The sequence below is a fragment of the Pholis gunnellus genome (assembly GCF_910591455.1).
Source record: "Pholis gunnellus genome assembly, chromosome: 16".
NCBI lineage: Eukaryota > Metazoa > Chordata > Actinopteri > Perciformes > Pholidae > Pholis > Pholis gunnellus.
The window spans coordinates 13,966,034-13,987,515 of NC_136543.1; the positions used below are offsets into that span (position 1 = coordinate 13,966,034).

General features: G+C 43.7%; 1 protein-coding gene across 2 annotated transcripts; it reads left to right on the top strand.

The window, feature by feature from the left end:
- Positions 1-2,997: 2,997 nt before the first annotated feature.
- On the top strand, positions 2,998-20,444 carry LOC306708773 (oxysterol-binding protein-related protein 3-like). Of its 2 annotated transcripts, none has more exons than XM_079176703.1 (22): positions 2,998-3,085; positions 8,684-8,877; positions 9,232-9,348; positions 10,163-10,216; positions 10,297-10,410; positions 10,548-10,697; positions 10,789-10,879; positions 11,068-11,171; positions 11,814-11,903; positions 12,019-12,178; positions 12,324-12,448; positions 12,535-12,666; positions 13,062-13,155; positions 14,004-14,239; positions 14,935-15,072; positions 16,155-16,218; positions 16,572-16,650; positions 16,830-16,974; positions 17,317-17,461; positions 17,565-17,691; positions 18,762-18,884; positions 19,723-20,444. In XM_079176703.1, the coding sequence occupies exons 2-22, from the start codon at positions 8,815-8,817 to the stop codon at positions 19,817-19,819; spliced, it is 2,448 nt and encodes an 815-aa protein (XP_079032829.1). In that variant the 5' UTR covers positions 2,998-3,085; positions 8,684-8,814; the 3' UTR covers positions 19,820-20,444. The 2 variants fall into 2 exon arrangements, with proteins under 2 accessions (XP_079032829.1, XP_079032830.1); XM_079176704.1 differs by lacking the exon at positions 2,998-3,085 and adding an exon at positions 6,667-6,755.
- Positions 20,445-21,482: the final 1,038 nt, after the last annotated feature.

The following is a 21,482-nucleotide window of genomic DNA, read 5'->3' on the forward strand; positions in this document are numbered from 1 at the left end:
GTTTTTTAATACGTACGCAGCACGACATCACAATATAAACTGAAATGATAGGGCCCTTAAGACAACTTCCCAGTCGTAAGACCTCAAGTCAAAATCTGGTCAGAAGGACACTTGCAGAGAGTTGAATGAGATCGATATCACTCTCATGTCTGTATGATGAAGCTAAGATAACAAAAGCCACCTAGCGGCACCTCTAAAAGCTCACTAAATTATATTTAGTTTGTTTAATCCATACAAAATCTGATCGAAATAGTACAGCACATAACCCCGACATACAACAGTAACATTTTTACACTTTGTTTTTTGTAGGGGATAGACAAACAAGGCACAATGTGTTAATAAGAGTTGCTGGTAGTTTGCATCTTACATTGAAATATCTGGATTAAACAGCTGTTTCCTGTCTTTGTACTAAACGAACCGCTGATGGATGTAGCTTTTTGTTTACAGTACAAATGTGTATTATATCAATATTGTGCTTTCATGTTGCATTTTACGAAGTAGAAATGTGTTTAATCAAGTTAAATGAGTTACACTAACATCACTGTCTAAGTGTCCTTGAGCGAAACACTGAACCCCAAGCTGCTCCTAAAAAGCTTAGGATTGGTTAAATGCAGAGTAATGCCTGTTTATGTCTGTGACAATCTTTCTTTTTGTTTTATGTTTTTTTTTATGAACAATAAACAGAGTGGGAGAAAGAGGAGGTTAATAGGGCCCACATCTCCAGCGTTAATAGGATCACAGGTCATGTTCCGATATAGAACAGGGACCCTGTCAGTGTCCTGCTCAAGAGCACTTAAACTTCTAAGACATGAGGCTCTCTAGTTGAAGGGTGTTGTGTCTCTTCCATTACCCGCCTTTAAACTTCAGGTCAAATTGCACAGTGCAAGGAGCTCAGTAAATGACAGACCTTCTTGTGCAGTTAAAACAGCATTAGGGACTTCCCTGTGATCCCTCTTTGTTAACACGAGCTCACTGACGACCAGCAGCACTCAGTGCAGCGAAGGCGTCTCAATTTCCTGCATGAATGCAAACTGCTCTCTGTGCAGTAACCATATCTAACCTATAGATGCCACTGTCACACATAATCTGCTCGTGTAATACTGTACTGTCTGTGTTCGTACTGTAAGGGACAGCGATGTGATAATGTCAGCTCAGTATCATGTATCGGCCTCGTTCTTATTTATGAGGGTGTCGATGTCTCTCAGTCATCGTTCCCTTAGATATGTACATTGTGCTATTAGTGGAACATGTTTGAACGTCATTATTAATGGATGTCTGGTACATTTTCAGGTTTTCTACCTCACTGTGTGTGTGTGTGTGTCTGTGTGTGTTTGTGTGTGTAGGCAGGTGTGGCTCAGAGTCTGTCTCTTGTCGGGTATGCCACGGGGTGTTTCCTTGTGGCAGCAACTGTGCACTGCGTAGGTAAGCACGAGGGAATCCACCTGGGTTGTCCAATGGAAAGATCTGATAACACTGATAACCGTTTCTTTCCACTTCCACCATCACACTACTGCACTTCCAACATTCCTTTATTAAACTCCCGGAAAACAACAACATCAGTTTTGTCGGTTTCTAAGTTCCTGGATACACCCAGCTCTAACTCCCCCTTTCAAAGAAGTCTGACACCCCCCCCCCCCCCCCCCCCCCCCCCCCCTTGTTATGTTTTCCCAGCCCTCTGTTGCCATAGAAATAAGCCCAGGCAGGAAGTGACAGCCTCATGCCCATGCAAAGGAGGAAATTCACTTTGTATAGTAAACAAATCCAATGCATGGAGGTTCAGAGAGCTACAAAGACAAAAGAGGACGACTGAAGGCTCTCCGAAGAAGACATAAGGAGCAGAACTTAAGACGAACATTGAACAGAGACACACAAACACATGCTCATTCATTCACACACACACACACACACACACACACACACACACACAGACACACTCATTCCGTCTGGGTGCAATCACACAACTTCTCTCACTTACTCATCGTTTCAGCAAACAGTCAGCACTTGTGGGTAAAGCCATCTTTTCCAACCAGAATGTCTGAAGAAAAGCACCAAACAATCTGCCATTGGACTGTTTACTGTGTTATGAAGCAATGACACCAGACAGATTATTATTAACACATATCTCCACACCCTCTGGCTCTTATTCATGAACTAACTGCGCGCTACAATCAGGTAATAATAGGAATTCATAAATTGATTAACAGTAAAATGATCGAGCAAAGATACCAAACATTCTCTTGTTCCAGCTAACAATTACTTACTGTATTTAGTGATAATAAACTGAATATATTTAGATTTTGGGGAGATATTCAGACAAGATGAGCAATTCAATGATATAACTTGTGCTTCTAATGGGCCATTTTCACTTCACTTTTTGACCATTAATCAATCAAATAATTGGCACATTACTAAACAGTTTATTTGCATCAGTAATTTGTTGTTATGGGATGGAGTATGACGTTATCTGTGATGCTGCTTATTTTGCTCTTGAACACATTATTCCTGATAATGTAGTAGTACACAATTAGTGTCATGGTCTGAGATTAAGGAGAGAAAAAAGCCTTGTTTTTTAAACATAAAAATAAACATTTGAAATCAATCAGCATAGAGTTAGCTTTGACTACAAGGCACAAACAAACTGATGTGACTGATGTGAACATGGCTGAAACCAAATATGGGGGTTGGGGTTTCACACAGAACCCATGACCCATTATCACACAAAGGTCACATTAACCACGTGCGATTAACATAACGTCACCTGCAGCTACTACCTCTCACTCCATTGTCTTGACGCGAATCGTTCACCTTTGGTTGCATTTTCCCGTCTTTCACGTGTGTCTTCGCGTCACTCTATGGTGCGTTCAAAAAAAAAAAGGTGTCCGCCCCACCCTTGTTCCCGCCCTTCGGGGCTATCCTCCACTGTGATTGGCTCGAGCAGCACGTCAGTCACTCCCGGCCCCTCACTGAGCAGACCCCGCCTCCTCCACATAGCTCCGGCGTTTTAACGAGCAGCAGGAGCCCCGCAGCCAGGTACCGAATGTCTCTACCGTCGGGATAGGATGCTGTAGCTTTCGCCACAGAACACGTAAGCATTCATCATTTATCCTCATAACTCATGTGATAAGTATGTCGGCGTCTCTGCTGTTGTTGCCTCGCTTCCGTGTGAACTAAGCGGCGGAGTTGATCGCGCGCCCTGACGTGGCTTCTAGCTGAATATCGCTTTCGATAGAATTATTAATGGACTTCCTCGTGACATTTGGTGCTGAATTGGGTGCCTCCGCGTGCCAGTTGGATGTGGTGTTTTTTAACATATGTTGTATTGTTTGTATCGAGCCTGTGTGCGCGCAGGGTTTCACGAGCACATGGGGGTATATTGGACATTTTGTCTGCGCTGACAACTTTGAATTGCTGTGTTGGCAGCAGGAACTGAGCTGTGGATTACACACGGGACACCTGTAGTCCGTCCCCGTGGAGTTTGTCCCCAATAATGGTTGCCGTGCTGACATCATCCCCCTGGCACGAGCAACGCGTTATTCTTTTACATTTTATTCAACGTGTTCATTGTAGATATTGAGATTATAGATTCATTCATCCTGTGAAGTAACAGCATGGCTGTGTTTTGTATTTTAGATGGGACAGTGTGTTTCTCACGGCCTGTGTGTAGTACACAGGACTGTATGTGTTTCAAAGAGGCCACTAGAGATTACATGAATAGTCGATGAATCAATCAACAGACATTTAATTGGCAGTAATTCTGATGATCAACTTATAGTTTAAGTCATTTCTAAACTAAATGTTCCCCCAGAAAGTCTGTTTCCAGCTTCTCAAATGCTATTTACTAGTTTTCCTGTTCAAATTAATTCAATTCACATATTTGCAACATCCTCTGTCCCGGGACCCTCACATTGGTACAGGACCCCCCCCCCAAAAAAAATCCTCTCCTCCTAGGCTTCAATGATATCTTTGTTTGATGATCTTCATGAACTATTTGTTGAACAAGACATTATTTCAAGATGTCACTTCAGACGTTTCCACTATTTTCAGAAAGGAAGTCATTTTTTTGGGTTGCATCCCAACACACCATTACATGACCCTGAGCCATTCAGCACTTTCACTTCAGGCTTTTGCTGGAGTGACTTTGTGTTTGTAATCATACCGTGAGAGAGACGGATCATTTAAGACACGAGTGCTGATGGCATCTGACGCCAGCCAAGTACCTAAGATAACTGAAGTTTATTGTTAAAATGTCTAAACTGACGGTGTTTCACAAAACTGTAATCATGTTGTAGAATATGTGTACATTACATTACAATATATATGTATGTATGTATGTATGTATGTATGTATGTATGTATGTATGTATGTATGTATATATGTATATGTTATTATTGCCTTTATGTTTTGGATTGTTGGCCGGTCAAAATAAGTTTCTGACGTGTCTGACATTTCACAGATCAATCAACCGAGACATAATTGCCAGATTAATTGGCAATGCAGATAATCATTAGTTGCAACCCTAGGACGAGTGTAAGTAGTGAGAGGCTGCCCTGCCGCCCATGTGTTGGCCTGTTGAAGAGCCCTTGAGCAATCAATGCAGTCCATCAGTCAGCTGATTACAGTCCGGGGCCCCAAATGTTTTTTTTTCTTGCTGCAACGTTTCTGGGCGTAAACATCCAGCGTGGCCGACGTGACTCACCGAGTTCTATCTCTGTGTCACTCTCCCTCCTTTTTACACAACACCCACTTAAAAGCTGGAAAACACGGAGCGTTCGCTGCCTTCGCTGGTGCACCGAGCGGCCGCCGTGAGAGAACCCTGTGATCTCTTCTGGTTTCATAAGGTGATAGAATGTCGTGTCCTACTTCCAGCCGAGCCGGCGTGGTCGACGCCGACGGTCACGTGAAATCATGTCTCTGCTGGTAAAAGGCACGGGGGCTATAAATAGCTCCGTGTTTTATGCCCTCAGATGTCTTCTATAAAGAACAAACAAACTGGATATAGTCTTTGCTTTTTGCCATAGCAACCCGTGATTGAGCAGTAACACAAAGTGTCTCTTGTCTCAGCAGGAAAGAGACGGAGAGAGAGAGAGACACAGAGAGAGAGAGACACAAAGAGACAGACAGACAGAGAAGGACAGAGACACACAGAGAGAGACAGAGAGAGAGACGCAGAGACACAGACAGAGAAGGACAGAGAGACACAGAGAGAGAGAGAGAGAGAGAGAGAGAGAGAGACACACACAGAGAGACACACACAGAGAGACAGACAGACAGAGAAGGACAAAGAGAGAGAGACACACACACAGAGAGAGACAGAAATGGTCAGAGACGGAGAGAGAGACACACAGAGAGAGAAGGACAGACACAGAGAGAGACATCTTTTGTGATGCAGCTTTTCATAAAAGACATCGGTCGAGAATCTACGGACATGCCGGCTCTCGTGATTGTTCTCTTTCTGACTGCTGAATGGCATATTGAAGCTGCTTTCTTTACCTCTTTGATCTCTCGTTTTCCTCTGCGCTGCATGACATTCACATTGAAAAACACTGTTCAAAAACAATCATCGTGAAATAAACAAATGATTAGCTCACACGCTGCGGCGTTCATCACAACATGCTCTTCATCGAGACTCCGATAAACGCACTCGGTCGGACGTCGTGTCACAGGTCAGACGAGCTGAGTGCTCCTGCCCCCGACACATCCGTGTCCCTACTTTGGTGTAAACATGTTGGGTGTCGATGTGTGAAGTAGCCGGATGATATCGCCAGATGCGAGTCTATTTAAAGCCGGCTCTCACTTCTTAATAATCGGCGGATCATGCACAGCTTAAACTGAATCTGTGAAGAAGCTTTACCGGAATATGATGACTCTTTATCGGAGGTAGAGAAGAGTCACAGATGGGCCATCTGTGAGGACCTTTTTTTCGGGTTCATGGCGTTCCTGCTGCTGTAAGAATGTGTACGGGCAGAAAGTGGATGGATCAGCTGCTAAGTCGATTCCTCAGCATTCTCATGAGATCCTGTCATAAAACACCCGGTGAACAACGGACGAGGCGTTGCTTAATGAAAGCCCCGGGGCTTTCTGTAAATATGCAGTATGTGTTCCCTGTAGCTACGGCGCACATAATTACTTGTTGAGGAATTGTTAAGAGTCTGAGTTGAACAATGCCTTCATAAAAAGCGGCATTCCTGAAGTGCGTTTCTTCCCGGTGCACAAGGTTCGCCCGCGAAGAAGGCTTTCAAGGAGCACCAGTTGGTCAGCGTGGTGGTGACCAGATTAGGAGGCCGGGGATCAGACGAGTAGAAGGGGACAAAAAAGTTGCACTCTTGTATTTGCATCTCTGCTTTTGTCTCCTGGCGTTCAGCAGTGCTGCTCACCCTTTTAGAAACGAGGACCACACGGCACATACAGAACGTTACATTACGGAGGCACATGCTACCACACGTCCACACATCCAGACCAGCGGACCTCATGAACGCTGACTCGTGTTGAAAAGAAAAAAGATCGGAAACGCACACAACCTTCCATCACCTTTTAAACCTTTTATTCCCTCGTTTGGGCCTTGTGACTCTGCGGCCCTCGCCTTGAGAATGACCCCCTTTTCCATCTTAACGGATCCTTTACAAGGTGTTTGTGCCATTAATGATTGACTCCCATTACGTAAGAACTCAGGCAACAAAAAAAAAAACAGCACTTCTAGTCTTCCAGTGCAGGCGGCTCGGTGGTGTGTACAACACTCCAGTAATCACTCAGTGGAGGTAAGTAGGGCACTCACAGGGATGTTCATGTCCCGGCTTCTTTTACAGATTTCACAGTTCATCTGTGGCGGTTCGTATTCTCCACTAATACACAGCTTTCTGCGCAAGCCTTTAAGCTTTTAAAGTGAGGAAAAGCATCTGACACTTCAGACTAAATCTGTGTCCAGAATGCAGTGGCACATTTCGTTTTTGAAAGGAAGTGTTTTTGTTGCAAACTTTGCTGCTGAGTTGTGTGAAAGGGGGGGGGGGAAGGGACGAGGCCAAGTGTGTTATGCAAAGAGGAGCTCGATGCTGCAGCCCCTTACTCACCACTTCTAGTGTTTACACTGTATTACATAATGCTTTACGGTGGTTGGATGCACCTTTTTCTTTGCTGTTGAAAGTCTAGACTCCAGGTGTAGATATGCAGAAGTTGTGGGTATGTGTGTGTGTGTGTGTGTGAATTGCTGAACCTCAATAAACATTCGTAAAAGCTTCAGACGTGGTGGAAAGACGCCAGACACGTCGCAGCCTGAAAACACGAAAGGACTCGATGAGCTAATTGGAGCTCATTTTGAAGCCGACTCAAATCCGCTGTCTGTCCTTTTCAGTCTGCGCTGCAGAAGCCGTGAAAGCAAGTGGGCCGCCCGTGTGTTTCAGGCTGCTTTTAGCCCAGTGTTGACTGTAGCTAGCTGTGTGTCGGGGGGGGTATCGAAGCACTGAGCACATTCTTTCCTGTCGATGACTCACGTCCTGGGCATGGTACTGACTGTAAGAGAGGCCTCGGGGAAACTACAGCACACGCGCACACGCGCACACACACACACACACACACACACACTCAACGGTTTTTACAGAGGATGCAGCGCACTTAAAATCCAAAGAGTTTCAAATTTGCATGTGAGCACATCTCACCGTGTTAATCCACCAGACGGGGATCTGCCCAGCTCGTATGTACACTACACAGGTCCACGTCAACACGCCTGAGGCACAAAGGGAGTGGCACACATGGGGGTATAGCACACACAGCCAGGTCGGGGCATGCCATTGAGGAATGAATGTGACATGTCGGTGAGAATAGCGGCGTTACCTTACTCGCCCCATGCCACCACTTTGTAATAATGTAGAGACCCAACCAACGCAAAACTCTTCAAGTGAAACAAGACGGCAGAATTTTGCTAAATGATAACGGCAAATTGTAGAAGAAAGCCGAGCGGGTCTGACTTGGACCGTCTGTGACCTCACAAGCCTTCTGTCAAAAAGCTTCAGATGCACGGCATTAGATCAACGCGTGAAGGAAATGTTCACGTTCGTATTTAACATGCTGATGGAGGAGGAGGAGGAGGAGGAGGAGGAAGGTACATGAAACCAGCCCGTGGTGAAGCAGCAAGGGCCCAGTTCTCAGTTTTGCAGCATGCAGATGGAGTGAGCTCTGGGTCTAGTTTCACTAGTCTCACATTAACATGGTAACAGAAGTAGCCTCTGGAGTCATAACTTTAATGTATTCTCTTTTTAATGATCGTCTTTGCACGCTCCATCGGGATTTCTTTTGTTGTTTCCTTGTCTTCCACACATGCTTGTTTACGAGTGGACCTTTAAAACTTCATAAAACTTGGGTGGTACCACAGATACTGACTTTTAACATTTGTTTTGTGTACTTCGCTGAAAAGTATCAAAGTCCACACAAAGCCAGACTTACATCTGAAAACACAAGTTGAACCCTGAACTGTGAGAGCTCACGATAAAGACGTATTCGCCTCTTGTGTGTTTTTCCTTCTGGGTATCTGTGTCCAGCTTCCTTAAAACCAAGATACTTTGGACTTTTTCATCCTCAGTTAGTCAGACCCAGAGTGACTAAGTGATTCCTCTCTGTTTTTATCCGTCTGGTCCCGCAAATAACCTTTGTGCTGCTCTGACATCACCTCTGCGTTTGAACCTTCTCTCCGCAGCGCTGACTGTTGTGTCGTGGCCTTCAAAGGTCAGAGTGATGCTCCCGGCGGCTCTGCTGTGATCTCTTGTCGCGGCGGTTTCCACAGAGACGAGACGACGGTGGGGCAGAAAGCGCTCGAGTCGCAGAAAGATGACGACGACGTCGCCCACTCACAGCGACAGCAGCGGCTCCTCTAAGCACGACAGTAACCAGGTGTGTGTGTGCTGCTTTAATGTACGCCGTGAGACAAAAAGGGCTCATAGCCACTGTTAGCATTCAGCACATGTTTCTTTTCATATCGAAGTAGCATCATATCAAACTGTTGAAACTCAATTATGAAGCGTCGCTCTCTGTGACTGAACACTAAAGTGTTCCTAGAAACGAATGCATGAAGCACAACGGTGCTGTTTTTACAACAAGCGCTGTTGCTGTCACAACAGTGTTGCACTTAAATGGTGTCTGTGATGAGTCTATGTTTACTGCTAACATGTTTGAGATTGTGCTATTTCAAGTCACACGTCTGTCTAAACTCGTATGCGGTCGTTGCGCCCGTGTCTCCCTCTCCAGGACAGCTGGGAGATCGTGGAGGGGCTCAGGGGGGCTCCTGCCAGCATGCAGGAGCCTGACAGACAGGAGGGCTTCCTGCTCAAGAGGAGGAAGTGGCCCATGAAGGGCTGGCATAAGGTGAGCCACCCTGTTCTAAAGCCCCAAAACAGCAACAGCGTCGCAGCACTTCTCATTATAGAACACCGCTGCTGCTTTTTGTTCAACCAAAGAGCTATTTTGACTCTGAACTTGAGGTCTGTCGGATAGTGAGACATAATGGTTTTGTTTTTAATATTCTGCACTGTATTCATCAACATGTAGTTCTTTTAAAAGCACAGATGGTGTTTTTAAAGAAGGGCCCCATATCCATTATGGTGAAGAAATAAAGCAATAATGCGTTTATAAGTGCGTACTGTACATGGGTGTAGGTGTGATTTCTCTCCTGATGATGCCATGTTTGAACCGGCAGTCCTCCCTAAATGTCCAACTAAAAGTTCTGACCTGGTGTCTTTTAATACCTCGGAGCTATTTCCACGTTTCCTCCTCTTCACCATTATAGTCCTCTGTATTTCCATTGTTTTTATTCCCAGCCGATTACACTGTAACCCTGACTCATCTTCCTCCCCCTCTTCCGTGTGCTCATGCATACCTGGAAAGTTCTGCCTTGCAACGTGATTTGAATAGCCACTTAAATAGACAACATTTTGACCAACAAGGTGGTTTACTGTAAAACTAAAATGAGAAAAGTATGCTTGTAAGCTGTTGTCTATACATGGTGACTTATTTTACTGCTGCTGTTGTGAAACTTGAATTGCAGGGTCATGGGAATGAGGTTCATAACGCTACAATGTCTGCCCACCTTCTGTTTATTGGTGTTTTTACTATTGTGAGTGCAAAACTAAACTAATGTTGTGAATACATATTGATTTGAGTTTGATTTCTTCCCATTTAGAGGTACTTTGTGTTGGAGAAAGGCATCCTGAAGTATGCAAAGCGTGGATCTGATGTAGGTATTACCTCGAGCGTCATTCTTTCAACACTTTCAACACATTCGAAGCGCACGCTGACAGAGTGTTACGTTCACAGCTGCAGAAGGGAAAGCTTCACGGCTGCATCGACGTCGGCCTCTCCGTCATGTCGATCAAGGAGAAAGCCATGTGCGTCGACCTGGACACGGAGGATAACATCTATCACTTGAAGGTAACCCCTGAACATGAAAGTTTTGCATTAAAATGCAGTTTAAATGCATCTCATTTACTTCCTTCTGTTTCATAACAAAGACGCTCCCAGCAGCCGTGTCCCAGTTACTGCTCCTAATTTGACTTTATGGCATCCAGGTTAATAAGTCTCCGGAGCTGTTTGAGGAGTGGGTGTCAAAGCTGCGGCATCACCGCGTCTTTCGGCAGAACGAGATTGCCACGTATCCCCACGAGAGGCACCTCTTCAACCCCCACGCCTCGCCCGCCCTCAACGACTCCCTGAGAAAGGTGAGTTGCTTCCTTTCAGGTTTGAACACAGTAGGGATGTAGTTATGCGAGGTTGCATATATGCCTGACGTGCCCTCTTTCTCTGAAACAGAGGGCGACCCTCACTAAGCAGGCGTCGGCCCACAAAGCAAAGGTCAGCTCTTGGCTCCATTCTTCAGAGGACATGGACAAGTGCTGCAAAGGTTGGTTGTCGTTTTTGTCTGATTTCTCTTTTGCGTACTTGCCTCACTAATTGTCTCCTGGCTTGCTCGTCTCCCTTGTCCTCGTTAACAGTTTCCTTCTCACACGTGTCTCACTGCGGTGAATCGTTCATTCCATCACGGCGTGCACCCAAACGTTCATCTAATCATAAGAAATGTCTTTCCCTCAGACTTGGAGGAATGTGAATCGTACCTGCTGGAGCTCAACCTGCTGCTGAAGAGCATGGAGGTCCTCCACCGCACGTACTCGGCCCCGGCCATTAGTGCACTACAAGTAAGCACAGGAACACGGATTAAGATAGCCATGATGATTCTTTGTCTTCATTTAAGCAATGTGCACTATATCTAATCTAGCTTTGTGGGTCTAACAGAGAAGCTCTCAATGAGTAATGGCCGATCCCCGCTGGAAGCATTTTAGAAGCGTTGTTGACGCCCGTCACTCGCGTGTCTCCCGTAACAGATGCTCTTCCATTTTGTTCCAATAACACTGACTCCGTGAGACGCGCGTCTGACAGAGACCCCTGCCTTTTTTGTTTTACACTTCAAGTCTATTTTTGTTGCGTTCTGTGAAGCGTTATCTACACAAGCAGCTGACACAAGTATCTCACTGTTTATGTGTTTTGATCTTATTAGCCGTATCTACATTGATCGATCAAGGCTCCCAGTCTGTCTGTCTGTTAGCTGGTCTGTTTCACTAGAGGCAGATTCTCCTCACTCGTTACGCTGGGCGGGCAAATAAAATCAAAGAATCAATACAAACAGGAAAACTATTTTCCTTTAGTGAGCGAAGCTGCTGCCGAAAGACGGGCGGAGACGTTAATGTGGACTGATAACGACATTACTTTTTTGGGTGCTCAGGAAACGGGAAGCATTTTTGTTTGCTACTCCTTTTTAAAGTCTTCTTGCGGTACCACAGGCGTCTAATTATGACATGCCCAAAAAAGAGAAGAGGCCGAGGAGATGGCGATCCAAAAACAATGGCAAAGAAACCAAAGCCACACTACAGGTACATGCGCAGCTTTTCTTTTGATCATTATTTAGAAACACACTTCATTCAGCGGCGTGAATGACGGGGAAATAATGGCTTATCCTTTCTCTGTTTTGTTTTTTTTGTCCACCAGGTCCCAAGCTGCCTCTCCTCTCAATCCCCTCGTCTCCACGCCTCCAACCCCAACCTCTCCACCACGGACTCAAACACCCAGGAGGTCTGTCCCGAGTCCCCAGACTCGCCTACAGACGCGTCCCGTCTGCAGGTGGACTTCTGCACGCTGGCCAACAACAGTGAGTCCCTGCTGGGGGGGCGTCTGCTGGTTTAGCTCGGGAGACGCATATTCACTTTCAGATTGAAAAGAAAATATGCTCGTTTTGTGTCTTATTTGGTAAGATAGTTTCCATGACAACTCTTCTTGCATTTGCTTCTCTCCAGTCCACACCACGATGAAATCGGCCTTTAGCTCCCTCGTAGCGGAGAGAGACCGACTGAGGCTCACCATTGACAGGCAGGCCCCGCAGCCGGCGCAGGTCATTGGCTTGAAGACCGCCTATGCCTCAGTGAGTGGCACTCAAAAGATCACAAATGTCCACCGACTATCGCCTCAGGTCCAGTATCACTAAGCCTGACTTCTTATTATCATCAGGAATGCACCAGAGGGTCTCACTCCTTGGTCCACCAGGTGTCCAATGAGAGCAAAGCATCAATCCCAGAGTCCATATCGGAGTTCTTTGATGCTCAGGAGTACCTCCTCTCCTCGTCCTCTTCTGAGAATGAGGTGAGACACGATCCACGACCGATTAATTGTTAAAAATAAATCCACGACTAATTGTTTTGGCTGCAAACTTCTTTGCTTTATAAATGACATTTAAAATCTGTTCTCAAGATTGTTGACTATAATCGATTAATTTACTACGTGTTTCAGCGCTACAGTGATCAAACAAATCAAGTTCAAGTCTTATAAAGGGTTAGTTGTGCAGTAAAAGTAGCGAGTCTTGTTACTGTCCTAACACGGCCACGTTTAAGTTTAACACAACTAATACTTCACAACAACCTCTCTGTACACTGGGTTTCTCTTCTGATGACGGAAGACTTTTGGTTTGTTTGTTATTGTCCATTGATTATGTGTTCTGGCCGCTCGCTGACCTTTCGGCATTGACTTTCTGTCTCCAGGTCTCGGACGATGACTCGTACATCAGTGATGTCAGTGACAGCATCTCCGTGGACACCTACAGCAACGAGGGAGGCAGTGAGAGACACAACTCTGGTACATGATACAGTAACGCGTTGACCGTCTGTCTGTGTGTGTGAAAGACGGAGCAAACGGATCTTATTCTGTCAAAAAGAGGCGTAGCTTGTCTGTCCTAGCGCACTTGAGTGTCTGACTAAGCCTCTGTGTGAGAGAGAATGTGTTGAATATGACCACCGCCAACTTCCAGAAGTGTTTACAAACTCGGTACGATGTTTCCTCACACACTGTGTACAGGCATCATTAATTCACTGCTGCAGATGGTGTTAGTTTTTTTTATCTTCACCGCATAAAACTTTGTAGCACAACATATAAAAACTTTAATGACATTATCATGTTGCTTTTCGCCTCATTTAGACACAGAGATATACAGAGTATGATTAGAGTGTGTGCAGAGAAAGGAATAAATCCATCTTTCAAATACTGTAGAGATGAAACGAGTCATATCTTGGCTTTATCTGGATTTTTCAGACTGTGTTAAAGAGGTTCCTGAAGGTGTACGCCAGTACGTTGGAATATTTCTATTGAAGCTAATAAAAAGACAATATTTTTGTCGTTATTTTGTTTTGTATAATTGAATTCAACCATTTTTATTCCCCCAAAAACACACTTATTCAGTCAAACAGTTCAAAAGTGTCTCATAGAGTTGACTTATTTGGCTCTCAAACAGCATTTAGATCATGATGGTGCACCGCAATGTGCCACTTAAACAGGTCTGCTGCAGCTTGTTCATATTTGGCTAAAACAAGTTTTGATGCTGGCTTTAAGAGCCACCTCTGAATCTACAACATATCCTCGTCACACACTGTGCACCACCTCTTGTCACTATACTAGTCTTATTCTAATCTCCCACTCTTCCCCTCTAGTCAGCAGCGTGGTGACCCGGGCCCGTCGGCGCGCCGCGCTGCCCTCTCCCAGCCCCACCAGCACCGTGAGCCTGTGGAACATCCTGAAGAACAACATCGGTAAGGACCTGTCCAAGGTGGCCATGCCGGTACAGCTCAACGAGCCGCTCAACACCCTGCAGAGGCTGTGTGAGGAGATGGAGTACAGTGAGCTGCTGGACACCGCCAACCGCACCCAAGATCCTTACCAGCGCATGGTGAGAGGGAGGAAAACGCACAAACATGAAGTAGCTAGATGGAGACGTGTTGGCGTGCACACGTAACAGTTGAGGGAGGATCTTATGTCTACACAGTTAATCAAACACATGCACAACTAAAGCACACAAACGGATGAACAGATGGAAACACGATCATCGAAGGAGCTGTAGCAAAATGTTGACAGGAAATGTGTATCGAGCTCAGTGCTCTTCCTCAGGACGATTTTTAAAAGCTACACTGATGTTCGTCTTTTTACAAGCAAGAAGCTTTCAATTGTCTTTTTCTTCCTGGGTGTGTTTGGAAGACTTTTTATCTGAGTTTTTACGGCCATTTTTAGTCAAATAGACACAGAGTAGCTACAAAGTGCCGTGTGGTAAGTCTCACACCTATACATACTGTAGAATATACAACATACGGTATTAACATGTAGTTATAATTATACGTACTTGTACACATTTACCTCTACCTAATGTGATGTTCCAGTACCACTACTACCATAGGCCATCAAAATGTCCCAATTGAAAGCACATCAAATGCAGCTACGTCCGTGCAATAGTCCCATGGAAACAAAGTTGGTGGTGTCCCACACGTACATGTACACACAGCCATGTTCACAACATCATGTAGACACACCAACACTTTGAATACACGCGTGTAATTAATGTTGTTCACCCCCGTCTGATTTTCTGTGCAGGTGTATGTCGCTACATTTGCAATATCTGCATACGCATCCACCTACCATCGAGCAGGAAGCAAACCCTTCAACCCGGTCCTCGGAGAGACGTACGAGTGTGACAGACCCGATAAAAGCTTCAGGTTTATAGCTGAACAGGTAGAGGTCACACTGATTACAACACACACACATCATCCACTTACATGGGATATACACTCGTAGGATAGGCAACTTGAAACACAAAAAATACACAACATTTTTAATCTAATATGTAAAGGGATGAAATTAAATGTGATTCAAAGTTTATATCTCTGTAATTGCAACACAAAATGACCATTTGTATAACAATTACTCACAGGGTGTTGCCTTAAATTCTAGAAGAAAACTGTGTTTCTCGCATGACTCCACAGTGAACAAAGAATCCAAAGACGGAGACAATTCTTGATGAATTTAAGTAAATGGGTGAATGGGGATCACGTTTAACAACAGCAAAACTATATCAAAACATCAGTTAAAACAACTCGTGCAGTCTAATCCAGAGCCTCATTTATCCAGTCGTATGCTGATGCAAGCTTGAGACTGTGGATGTGTTTTGTATAGTACGGTTTTAGTGTAGATGCATGTATTTAGGAAGTGGTGAGCATACGACTGGACAAGTGAGACTTGGATTAAGCTGCTCAAGTTGTTTGGCAAAGGTTTTTAGATTTTTGCTGTTCATTCATTCAACAAGGTGTTTCGTGATTCTTCGTTCATCGTGGAGTCATGCGAGGAAAACCCTGTTTTCTTCAAGAATTCAAGGTAACGTGTGAGTAATCGATATGCAAATGATCATTTTGTGGGTGAAGTCTGCCTTTTAAGGTAAATGTCCTTCACTTATGTATAGATATGTAATTATCAAATGAATTGTCGCCGTGGTCAGGTTGTCTCACGTCAGAGGTATCAGTGAAGGTCTTGGTCACTGGTAGAACAGCACCCTCTTCCTGTTTCACTCTGTAAAGCAACTTCCAATCTAATCTAGTAGCAAACAAGGGTTAGGGTTACAGCAGAGAAGTCGTGCACTGACCTGCCATTGATGTCTGTGGCGGTTTGTTTACAGCAATCATACTGATCTCTCAAAAATAAAAGGTTCTAGGTCCTTTTTCTTTTCACTGATCCATTGTAGAGTGACAGCGTCCACTGTGTAAAGCTCTTAATAGAGTTTCTTTTATTTCATCGTGCATCTCTTCTCTCCGTTTTCCCAGGTGAGTCATCACCCACCTGTGTCTGCATGTCACTCTGATTCAAGGAACTTCACCTTTTGGCAAGGTGAGCAGGAGAGAACACGTTTGTGGAACAGTAGTATGTGAAACACTCAACTAGTGGTGTAGTGGAAGATTAACTGACCTAATTTTCACCCTGTAACTTTCCATTGAATGAGTGTTTGATACTTTATGTACATACTCTAACAAATGAATGTGCAGATTATACTAACGCGTGACATAATGTCAAAACTCTGGTATGTTGTTCAAGAACAAAGACGCTGCTGCCTCTGTTTGCATTTCCCTCTGTGCATGTGAATAGAGAGAAACACACTGTTTACTGAAGAGACCAGATAAAGCCTTGATGATTTAAATTAAGAACAAGCACTCACCTTTTATTTTGCAATCTCTTTCTTTTAGATGTTCGATGGAAAAATAAATTCTGGGGCAAATCCATGGAAATTGTTCCTATGGGAACCACACATGTCACACTACCTGCGTAAGCCCTCGACTCCTTAACTCATTGTGTGTGTGTGTTTGAATGTGCGTTAGTGTTCACGCTCTTGCATGTTTGATGTGAGTGTCCACGTCATCGTGAAATATGACGGGCTGTAAATGTAAGTATTAGGAATGAAACAACATGCATGTTGAGGACGGTGTGCGTGTGGTTTTCTCCAGGTTTGGGGACCACTACGAATGGAACAAAGTGACGTCGTGCATCCATAACATCCTGAGCGGTCAGCGCTGGATCGAGCACTACGGAGAGATGTCCATCAAAAATGTAAACAGTGAAGCCTGCCAGTGTAAAGTCACATTTGTCAAGGTTGGTCAACACTGATATTTAATTACCGGTTAGTTGTGAATGACAGAAACGGATCTTTATTCTACAGTTGATTTTTAGGGGAAAGACGTTTGGTAAAACATGTCTTTCATGACTTAAAATGCCAAAAGAATTATATAGTCCCTGTGTGACATCGCTTGCTCCTCCAGCGGATATCAAGGCAAACAGCACCATCTTCTGGACAAAGATAGGAACTGAATATTCAAACCATGAGCACGGAAAATTGAATTAAATGTGATACTTGGGATGTCTGCTCTCATTTTGTGTAAGATATTTCTTCCCTCTCACACATGCAAACAATTCCCTCTTTTGTTTTTTTTGTAGGCGAGAACATGGAGCTCCACAGTGAACGAGATAGAGGGCGTGGTGACGGATTCAAATGGAAAAGTTGTCCACTCCATCTTTGGAAAATGGCACGAGTCAGTTTTTCAAGGAGACCCGCCTTCTGCCACGTGTATCTGGAGAGCAAGTGAGTGATTGGTCCCTGGGAATGTCAGTTATAACGTTTTTACACTTCAAGCAAACTACACAACTTCATTTGTTAATTTGTGTTTGTGTGTGTGTGTGTGTAGACCCCATGCCAATGGACCAAGACCAGTACTACGGCTTCACCCAGTTTGCGGTGGAGTTGAATGAGCTGGACTCCGCCCTGAGACCTCTTCTTCCCCCCACAGACACGCGCTTCAGGCCGGACCAGAGGTTGTCACTCTTGTCTTGTCTATAAAGTTCTGGTAGCCCACGTACGCCGACATCATCCCGACCCGTTTCACAAACGTTATACCTCATTACTGCCGTTACTGCTCAAACCTCACATTCTAGTCTAATGGGTTGCACAGGGTGACGCTGTAGTCTTAATGGACGTAAAGCTGCCTAATAATTTACCCAATATAACATTGTTTTTTACAAACATGATTTTGTTGCCCACGTGAAGCAGTTCATGTCTGAAATATAAAAGTAACCATGGCAACAGACTATGAGAGGGAATAAAATCACAAGAATAATTGTAAAACTCATGTAGAGATTTTATGTTGTACAATTTTGAACCCCAACATGCATGCATGAGGGTGGATTAATAACGGTAATATAAAAGGTAATTAAATGTCAACACGTTAGTTAGTAGACCAAAGAAAATGGAAAAAGTGGAAAAAAAAACATTCTTGTTGTAGTGGCAATAGAAAATGTTTTTTCAATGTAAAAACCACAGGTGTATCTAAGGCAGTAATTGGCTTCATGCTCCTGGTGTAGTGCATGCCGACTCACTGTCACAGAGCACTGAGGCACTTGAGTAGAACGAAGCCATTTAAGGAGTTCTCACTGCAGGGACTTTCCCATGGGACCAAACCTGATTGAGGAACGAAGGGATTAAATCTGAATCTAAATCGAGTTCCTGTAGGATTGATTGCATCCAACTCAAAGATCAAAGTCAAGCTACAGTAAATACAAACGACAACGGGATGTGACTCAGTGTTGTTGCTTTTGAAACACAGCTGCCATTGTTTTTCAATCGGTAGCAGGTCTATTTGCCTAATCTTTATGGTTCTTCAGATAAGACGAAAATGCGATCAGGGAATCCTCTAAAGCCACGTTTTATTTCCTGAGATTAGTTGCTGGAAGCTTTGGCTAGTGTTGTCAGTATACCTGAGTGTTTCCCACAATGATAAGTCCAAATATCTGAGAAAATATGGGATGAATGGCGCTGGCGCTCTCGTTAGGTCCACATTTCCACCGCTTTCTGTCCTGACTCACTCTCTCTTGTGTTCTTTGTCCAGGCTGTTGGAGGAGGGGAACACAGAAGGCGCCGAGGAGCAGAAACAGAGGATCGAGCAGCTCCAGAGGGAGAGGAGGAAAGTGCTGCAGGACAACACCATGACGCACCAGCCACGCTTTTTCAAGTATGCCGCTGATTTCACGTCTGTGCGCGTCTTTGTGTGCGATCAGACACGGTGTCTGCAAAACTGGTTTGTCGCAGATCGACTCCGTAGCACTCCGTAGTCACAAAGTGACCTCAGAAGTATGACATCATGGGATATTTGTGTAGAATTTAAACACGGGCTAGAATTGGTACAGTACAGGCTGACTTTCTGTAATCTTAGGACACAATAAGTCCTGAGGTCATTGGAAGATATAAAGGACTGGATATAAAGAATGTCCTTTTTTTTTTAAGTAACATTTGTTGTACTTCAGCCATGCTATGTGCCATCGTTTTGTTGTTTTAGTATTTAGTTTGTGCTCTGTTCCTTGTGATCATGGCCCTGAGCCACGGAATACGTTAAATGTATGTCGCAGACTTTTGATAAACAAACTGGGTTGTTAGGATATACTGTTGGGCTCATCATGACACAAATATGGAATTCTTTCTTATGTCATTGTGCATTACGCCAGAGTTAATATTATGCGAATCGTCACTCCTCATATCCTCTATTTTTTTGTAATCTTGTAGTTGAACCCAGAACATTCTGAATACAATCCTCCCTTACACTCCTAGATATTTTAGCTTATTGAAGATACTCGCAGTTAAGAAAGTTTTCTGACACAAACCAACAGAATATTATATTATAAAGACACAAAAACTTAGTTTCATGATGCAATTTTTTAAAGTCTTGTCATATGTTATTCTGGAAACTGATGAGGTAATTTCATAGGCTGTACGTTTGACAGGTATTGCGTAGTTTAAATAGGATAATCGTTCAAGATGCATCCATCATTAAGTGATTTGTGCTGTGTTGACAGGAAGTCAAACAATGACACGTGGGTCAGCAACAACTCGTACTGGGAGCAGCGCAGAGACCCTGGCTACAGTAAAATGGACTTTCCTGTGTTGTGGTGACCTCTGGATTTCACCAAACCTCTTCACGACGTATCATCAAGAGGGAAGTATAAAACTGAACTGAGACCAGCCTCAAAGTGTCTCGACCTGCTCAGAATGAATTGCCCCGTGTCACGGTAACCCAAACCTATATAGGCTTCCTCTTTCAGGACTGAGCAGAGTCTGTAGAACTTCTGTTGGTTTTGTTTCTCCTTTATGGATACATTTTCTCCTCTTATTGTCATAACTGTAAAGATTCATATCCTGTTCTGTTGCATCTCAGCATTTACCAAAGTGCCTTTTTATTGCAGTGCCTCACTCAGTCGACTGCTATAGCAGTTATGCAAAAAACACTTTTATTCTTGAGACTTTAAAAACTTGTTTGGATAATGTTGGTATGATATGTTCACTGGAGGGAAAATGATCAGTGTTGGAATGTAATTTGTTGAAAAGGTCAAAGTTTGCCCATGTTTTCCTCCATCCAGTCGGCATCGTGATCAGATCTTCTGATTATAGAAGAGGGACTTTTGCCTTTTTCAGTATGATGCCTTGTTATAATGAGTCATGATGTCATGGGGCTGTGGATAATGTTTATCAATGAGGGAAATGACAATAATACTCAATGTTCAAATAAGATAATAAATTCTATAATGAATGGAGAAGTTATGGTGTGTCACACTTTGTTTTTAGCAAAGGGGATAAGCCACAGTTCAGTTTGCTGCCACAAACGAGTCTCTCCCAAAGTAACGATCATCAAGAAGTGTCCCTCTTTTAAGACAACTAGTGAACGATACCCTAACATTAGTGATGGTCATTTGGTTTAAGTAAAAGCAACACAGAAAACCAGCAAAGCAAACCATTCCAAAACTGTTTGCTGTTGAAATACATTTTGTGATGTATAATCAAGACAATTAAAAGCACATGTGACATTAATTATAATTTTTTATTCTTATTTGTAATGTTATTTTATTTCCCTATTATTATTATTATTATTATTATTATTATTATTATTATTATTATTATTACTGTTATCTTTTCACGACTGGCGACTAGTCTATTACAGACTGAAAGCTACTCACAATGTGGGCAATTTATGGTCTATTAACCTGTATGTGTGTATGTCTTTGGGACTTGTGGGAGGAAACCACTGTGAATAAACCCACACCGGCACGGGCAGAACATACACAACTCCACACAGGCCCAACAAGTCACCAAGGTGTTGCCCAAAAGCTGCTTTCTGTGGGGCGACGAAGCTAATCCCTTCACTACTGTAGTGAACGTCAACGGAAAGATGATTAATAACCACGATGAGAAAATCTTAACTCAGAAACTGCCGTCAGGACCTCGAGGTCACCGAGGGGTTGGACTCTAAATTTTACAGAATTAAATTGACTCAGTTAACAAGTATTACTTTTGTAAAAGGAAGTTCAACTAAAAAACCTGCAGCACCTTTCTCAAGAAGATGAAAGCAAGTGGTGTGTGAAGGAGAATCTTCCTGCTGCTGTCAGGCTACACAACCAGCTGTGCTCCCAGTAGACAACACAACACAAAATATCTGCGCTATATACATACACTGTGCAATAAAAAAATATTCTGCCTGTGTATATATATATATAATATGTTTGTTATATTTAAGTTATTGTGGATTTTTTACTTAGTTAATATTCTTTACAGTTTATTACTT

Coding starts and splice junctions, on each gene's coding strand:
- LOC306708773 (XM_079176703.1), top strand. CDS start 8,815: ATGACGACGACGTCGCCCACTCACAGCGACAGCAGCGGCTCCTCTAAG. Junction 10,698..10,788: donor TCAACGACTCCCTGAGAAAG/GTGAGTTGCTTC, acceptor TCTCTGAAACAG/AGGGCGACCCTCACTAAGCA. Junction 10,880..11,067: donor CATGGACAAGTGCTGCAAAG/GTTGGTTGTCGT, acceptor TCTTTCCCTCAG/ACTTGGAGGAATGTGAATCG.